We start from the raw sequence: 7500 nt of genomic DNA on the forward strand, positions 1-7500 counted from the left end.
GAGAGACAGACAGACAGACATGTGTGCGACACATTGGAAGATCCAATGCCACTCACACACAAAACACACACACGCACACACAAATACACACAAATACGTTCGGCAATGACGCAAAAGTCAGACGCAAAACACACACATCCAACATCTGGGATGTTGGATGTGTGCATGTGTGTGTATGTTTGTGTGTTCTTGTGTGTGAATGACATTGGATCGTCCAATGTGCCGCACATGTGTATTTGAGGGCACGCTTGGACCGATTGTGTTTGTCTGTGAAAGGGAGAGGAGCCCGGTGCACGCTTGTGTGTGGATGACGCAGGCTACCGTGCGTGTGTGTGCGCTTGCTTGCTTGCGTGTGTGTGTGCGTGTGCGATTAAGCTCCGATGCCATCTCCTCAGTGAGTGATGCGAGTGGGCCCAGAAGCCTGTCAGGCCCCCACAGTGGCCCCAGGATGAATGGGCCACTCGGACCGGCACAGGTGACTGCCTCCTAGATACTGCCGTTATAAATAACCCCCCTGGCCAGGCTCGGCGCCGCCGCCCTGTGGTCCTCCGCCTGGAGGTCTGCCCTGCTGAGGCCAACGCTCAGGCTGCGTGGGTCGGGAGATCAAGTCCCGAAACCTTCACGTCGTCCGACTATTCCGAGTTCGCCGCATTCGCTGAGCATGCATTAAAAGCGAACGCGGTGCCGGATGCATTAAACATGGCGGCGTATGAATGATGTATGTGCGCGCTTGTGTACACGTAACACCTCGGCGTTTTGCAGCCGTGTGAATGCCCGGTGGCCTGCAGTAAATGAAACAACAAAAACACGCGCATGTGTGTGAAGATGCATTTGTATTTGCTAGCGAGAAACAGAGCATTACATTCTCTCTCTCTCTCTCTCTCTCTCTCTCTCTCTCTCTCTCTCTCACTCCCCCTCTCTCTCTCCCTCTCTCTCTCTCTCTCTCCCTCCCTCCCTCCCTCTCTCTTTCTCTCTCCCCCCCTTTCTCCCCCAGGTCCCTTCTGCCCCTCCAACCTACACTGGGAGGCAGCTGTGGTGAGCATGAAGCTGAACAAGTCGAGGGAGAAAGAAAGAAGCAAAAGGAGAGAGAAACGGACAGAGGAGGAGGAGGAGGAGGAGGAGGAGAAGCAGGAATGACTAGACCCTTGAGGGATTTTCGGTTGTTACGGACTCAATCATGGACACCAACCAGCCCTAACCCATTCCCCAACCCCCCCCCCCCCCCCCCTCACACACTGCCCCGAACCCCTTTACTTTCTGTGCTTGGTCCGCAGGATTGACATTTGCTGTGTGTGCCGACCGCCAGTAACTCCTGATGTGTGTGGAGTGGGTAGAGCTAGGTCACCCTGGGGTGGGCGGGGACAGATGTGGGGTCGTATCCTCTTGAGTGGCACCTGTAGTTCACCTATAGCACACCTGTAAAACACCTTTTGGCTGCTCCGCGAAAAATAGCCAGAAAGCGAGGGTTGAAACCCTGAAACAAATACTAAGGCCGACTTGGCTCCGAAAAAGATTAGCCTCTTCTCCCGAGACTATCGCACTGTAAGCACTATCGAAAACTGTGAAATCTTTCTCTCTCTCTCTCCCTCTCTCCCTAGCACTCACTCTCTCTCTCTCTCTCTCTCTCTCTCTCGATTGCTACCACAGTGTGAGTATCCTTTCTGGGGACCCATGACATGCTGGCGCATGAATCAGAATCATTTGGCTCTGTCCTCCAACCACAACTCCTGCTTGGGTACGCACAGGGCACAGCTGTGTGTGTGTGTGTGTGTGTGTGTGTGTGTGTGTGTGTGTGTGTGTGTGTGTGTGTGTGTGTGTGTGTGTGTGTGTGTGTGTGTGTGTGTGTGTTTCTGACTGAGAGTGAGTGCTTATTATGTGTTCATACCCCCTTCATCTCTACTTTGGACAACCGTCACACTTAGACTCTGTGCTCTGTCCAATATGTTATAACCGGCAATCATCCTCACACACACACACACACACGCCCCTCTAAACCTGACACTTCTCTCAGCGAGTACAAAAACAACAATCAATCACCTGCCTCTCCGATACATCAGAGAGGCCTGCGTCGGGCCGGGGTTCTGATTGGACGAGAGAGGTGTCAGTCAGTGGCTCTTTTGTGAATCTAGGTCAGACTGCTGTGAGAATAGAGGCATGGAGCCCCCCCCCCCCCCCCCCCCACATCTCCGGTGGCCATTGGCTGTCTGGAGCAGCCCGGGGAGGCCGTCGCCTCGCATCAGCCGACGAGCGCTGAAGGAACCGGGGTCGTCTGCACGGCGGGGCCGGCCCACATGAGCCGATGGGGAGGGGGGTGTGGCAGGAAGGGGAGATCTAATGGGGGAGATTGGATGATTCTTACAGTGTCTTTGAGGGGTGGGGGGTGAGGGAGGGCTGGAGGGGGGGAATCACAGTCAGGGTCGGCTTTATTTGGTGCTACATTCATCTCCTCCTTCGCAGCGGGACGTGGAAACATGCTGACGGGCCGTTCACTCACACACGCATGCACACGCACACACACACACACACACACACTCTGGCCGAACTTAGAGCCGCCCATTAAGTATGGTTGAAGGACATCGAGACAGAGACAGAGAGAGAGAGGGGCAGAGGGAGAGCGAGAGGCCTGGTGACTCCTTGCGGTCTCCGTTTACCGGAGCCTGAGTGGGCTCCGGTTGTACGGGGGTGAGGTGGACTGAGGGCAGATCAGATGTGACTGTTCTTAAAGGCGAGGAAGAGGAGAAGGACAGCTGGGAGGAGTACAGTGACCGGAGGTTAGCCTCAGTGCTTCTCCCGTGACATTGGCAGTGTGCGCGTGTGTGCATGTGTGTGTTGACATTGATCAAGAGCTGGTATAGTGTCGTTTTTATGTGTGTCAAGAGTGATAGGAAGGTAGTGAATGCCCTTACACGTGTGGGATGAGAGTGAGTGAGTGTGCGTATTCACATGTATGGTTCTGTGTGTGTGCGTATGTGTGCGTGTGCGTGCGTGCGTTACTTCCTGAAGTAAAGAAGCCCCCCCCCCCGTCTATGTTTCTACGGGGAAAACAACAGAAAGCAGAATTCCCCGCGCCAGCGCGTCTCCGTGCCAAGAAAGACTCTGGTTTCACTAGAGTCTCCCATTTCCCCTCCTCCCATCGTTCCCAGTCCACTAGCTGGGTGACAGAGTCTGTGTACAGAACTGTGTACAGAAAGCGTGCTATACACCTAACTGATTTTTTTTTTTTATTAATGTGTAGATTAAGTTTAGTTTTCAGCGGCGACACCAACACAACACTGTACGTCCTCACTACTGCTTTCGTTGGATTGCTTTGCATTCAGACATTTTGCCTGTTCACATTGAATTTTCTCTTGTCTTTTTCTTTTTACTGATTTGAATTCATTTTATTTTGGGTATTTTTTTGGAAATGATTGGACATGATTTTAATTTTGACTGTGTTTAACCGTCAAGAAAAGAGGACTTGGGCGGTTCCGATCGGGTTTTTATTTTTGCTAAAATATTGTTTCACCCCAGTGCAGTCCCATGATGATCCGTCGTGACTACAGTGTTCTGTCGATGTAACATCTAATGTTCTTTCTTTCTTCTATAAACCGTGATGCTCCACAAACTCTGTGCTGCCGGCAACGGCACAGTCTGTAATATAATGAGGGCCGCGAAGGTCAACGACCCTTGACCTTTGCCCTATGCTCCTACCAGTGGACCCCACCCCCCCCTACACCCCTCCGAACTGGGGGACCAGGGAGGGCATTCAGCCTACAGTATTGTGTGTGTCATCGATGGGGTCCTCCACGGGGGGGGGGGGGGGCTCTGCTTCGTAACCCAACACGAGCCCGTCCCAAGCGCTCCATTTGGGGCCGTACAGGGTCAGAACTAGGGTCTGGGGCCCGGTCTTCTCTGGGGGGCCCCCAGAACGGGTTGGGGATCGGGGAAATGGAAACCGGTCGGACAGAGAGGAGATTTCCGTTTGACGGCCCAGAAAACACCGGAGGAAGGTTTATCCAACATATTGTGATGTTTTCACTCAAACGCGGAGTACACGAAAGAAGAAAAATAATACTACGATACCGTGACTTTGTAGATCTTTTGCACTCGTTGACTACCTATCTGTGCATGCCCATTCACCACTTCTACATGTGAAGCCCTTTTTCTCAGGCCATGCTGTCGAATACCGATCCTATTTATGTCAAAAAGGCTTTGTGACTACAATCATATCTTCAGTGTATACGAGATCACACCGTTCAATATATATCTATAAATGTGTGTGCGTCTTTTCCTGAACATAAACAAAAAGGAAGCCAAGATTTCAGATTTGTTTTTAAAAAAAGGAAATGGAATCAGGCGGCCGAGGGGAATTGGGTTATCGCCGGTCGGTTGACTCTCGTAGCCGGAACCGACGACTGAAGGCAGCGGAGTGGGGGTAGAACGACGAAGAGACAATTTTAACTGAGTGGAAAAAAACTAAAAAACAAAAACAACAACATACTATGGTGAGATTTGTGAGATTTGCACAACAGTTCTCTTAAGTGTTACATTCATCGTTCCCCGGTCCTGTTGACCTCCCTATCCTACCTGTAGGTCTGACTAGGTTAGTCCCTGCTCCCCACCCATGGTCAGGGATCACCCTGCCATCAGACTGCCCTGTATGACAGTAGGGGGGGGGGGGGGGGTGCTGGGTGGAGGGTGCGGCAGCTGACGGAGGTGATGCTAGTTTCCACAGCTGTGACAGTGAGTGCAGTGACACAGCATGCCCATGTATAGAACTCGTTCCCCCCGGATTAGACGAAGAAGAAAAAAAAATGGTGAACTCACTTTGTTTCTGTAACTGATCCAGGCAAAAAAATGAATATATATATATATGAAAAGTTCAATGAAAAAGTTCAATAAAATTGTCATGTTTGTAGGTAACTTTTAACGGCTGTGGTCTTTATTTTTCTCTTTGCGCGGTCCGACGTGTGAACGTAACAATGTGACACGGTGACACGGTAACACGGTAACAAGGTAACAAGGTAACAACTCCACTCAAGGATATAGGGGTATCATATTTTGGTGCCGGTCTTGGATAGAATCGCTAAGCAGACTAGTCCTTAAGGGATGTTTACTGGCACGATCATGAGTACATTTATTAAATCCTAAACAAACAGAATCTCTAAATACCAACAGATATTCCAGCTTTGAAGCTTCCCACTCTGAGATCCTCAGACAGGCCATATCTGCTGTACTGTAGCCCTCCCCACGAGACTCGTCTCACAGTCTCTAAATAATGGATCACCCTGGGGCTCCTGTTTACTTAACCAACCACCAGGCCTTCGCCCGATTGTCTCTCCCTCCTCGTCCGTGACTCACCCCTCGTCCCGACAAAGAAAGTCATCTCCAAGCTGCTCTCGGCCAGACCCTCCGTCGCCCCGCCACGCACGTTCCCCCGACGACACATCGGCTTCAGCGTCAGCAGGCGCCCTCCGTATCGGATGTCCGGTCGGCTCCCAGAAAACGAAACAAGCGTTTTTTTTTTATCGCACGCTTCGGGCTACAGCAGCTGTTTCTCAGGCATCCCGATACCTGCAGAGGAACCAGATATATGAGCTTGTCCCCGGCTCGCCCCCTGCCAGCCACAGAGGGAGATTAATATGGCATGGGTAAGACAGGGGAAGATGTAGGCCTACTAAAGAAACCAATGATGGAGGAGGCAGGTAGCAGAGTGTCCTTATATGGAGCATGGAGAGACCCCAGGGAGCGTGGAAACGTGCCAGGAAGGCACTCTCCCCCTGGTTCAGGTAGTCTGACCCACTGAGAAGTTTAATCACCGTCCTAACCTGCTTGGTGTTCATGCGAACGAGGAATTGCACAGTCAAGTCGCTGATTTGTCTACGTCTTTATTTTGAACGTTTCTCGGTTGGAGCAGGATTGAAGCGGGTTTGAAGCACAAAGGACGACGTTGCATTTTCCAGCAGGCGAGGGATCGGGCAGGAGTCACATGACGAACACTCGTACTCTTCACTAGAAAACATGTAAATATCATTAAAAAGGCGAAGGACCAAGATGGAAGATACATAAAGCGTCCTGTATATAGTGGACGTTGCATGCCTAAAACACCAACATATATCAGGATATAATACAATTGACAGCTGTGACTGGGAGGTTCTGCAATAAGAAAGGACATCTGATCGTATATTTGTACTGGTAAATTAAGGCCTGGAAACAGCTTTCTGTGTGATCTTGTGATCTTGTGGAATCCTGTTTAAGTTGTCAGCCAAACATCACTGAACCTCCATTCTGTCTCCTCACACGGATTCACACTTTTTCCACTGAGTGCGCCCTTCTGCTTCCTTGGGAACAGGATGGCCAGGAGGGCCACCCAGAACCAGGCTGAACCCACTTCCTGAAGCCGAGCGGGGAACGCTATCCTCACTTCCTCCATGCCGTTAAACACACAATTCAAAGCAGCAGATATGAAAGTGGCTCCCCACTGTACCGCAGGTGAGTGCCGTCTCCGTACAGCCATCAGACGGAGTGTGTGTCCCACTCTGTGTTCACACACTCCATCAAAACAGGCCACGGCAGCCACTCAACGAATGAGTCACGGATACCAGCTCATAAATCCCCAGCAGCTGTGTCCCAGTAACTCGCAGCCCTTTAATGACATGTTCCCCTCATCCTCCCAACTAGTCTAACATCCCCCCGCTAATAACTTCATAGCCTCAAGCCTGTGACTGATCTGCACGATTTATGGCGCGGTTAATGGCACCTATTGCTGGGGGTAATGGCGCTCTATGGCAGGTTACGCGTTCCAAGTAATGAGGCGGACGTGGAAGCAGGGGGCAGTCCACCCTGGTCCCGTACGGCCGGGGACGGTCCACCCTGGTCGGGTACGGCCGGGGGCGGCCCACCCTGGTCGGGTACGGCCGGGGACGGCCCACCCTGGTCCGGTAAGGTCAGGAATTCGGCGGGCGGCGTTGGGAGGCTCGGGGGGGCGAGGCCGCCCTCAGCCGTCAGCGGGACGGTGGGCGTGTGCACCACGGTGCTCTGGGGGGTCGGGGAGACCACCTCGATGGCCACGCCCGAGGTCTGGTTCCCGGGGCAGTCCGGGAGAGAGACGACCGCCGAGCCCGCTGCAGAAGGGGGCAGGGGGACGGAAAACAAAAACAAGAAACCGAGTCACACAAACCATGATTCGGCCGCTTGCTGGGGCCGTCACGTGCCCCCCCCCCCGGCACAGCTGCGGGGCCCATTGTGGCGGGCTACCCTTTTGTCAGCTGCCCGTGTCACACAATAGCCTTGATGTCGGGGATGTAGCGCGGACGCTAAGCTACGCTAAACGGACAAACAATGTGCATCGAGCAGGCGGCCCGCCTCGTTCTGCACTCTCGTTCAAAAGCCAGTGGCCCGTGGACCAGGGGTCTCTGTTTCTGGGGGCCCGGGGCCCCGACTGGAGCTGTCCCCAGAAAGCCCCCCCCCCGTTTAAATATAGATGGATTTTCGAACTATATGGATATACATTTAGAAATG

At 52.5% G+C, this 7500-nt stretch overlaps 1 protein-coding gene across 2 annotated transcripts in view; it reads right to left on the minus strand.

Moving 5' to 3' along the window:
• Window positions 1-5854: 5854 nt before the first annotated feature.
• iqck (IQ motif containing K) overlaps window positions 5855-7500 on the minus strand; it is a 14160-nt gene continuing 12514 nt past the window's right edge. Inside the window, exons 9-10 of one of the 2 annotated variants that reach the window (XM_056612447.1) lie at window positions 6740-7103; window positions 5855-5991 (exon numbers count right to left, since the gene is read on the minus strand). In XM_056612447.1, coding sequence (XP_056468422.1) covers window positions 6763-7103 — 341 coding nt within the window. In that variant the 3' untranslated portion in view covers window positions 5855-5991; window positions 6740-6762. Of the gene's footprint in view, window positions 7104-7500 lie in introns of both variants that reach the window. The other variant, XM_056612446.1, reaches the window with a different exon arrangement.

The sequence above is a fragment of the Gadus chalcogrammus genome, chromosome 2 (assembly GCF_026213295.1).
Source record: "Gadus chalcogrammus isolate NIFS_2021 chromosome 2, NIFS_Gcha_1.0, whole genome shotgun sequence".
Lineage (NCBI taxonomy): Eukaryota > Metazoa > Chordata > Actinopteri > Gadiformes > Gadidae > Gadus > Gadus chalcogrammus.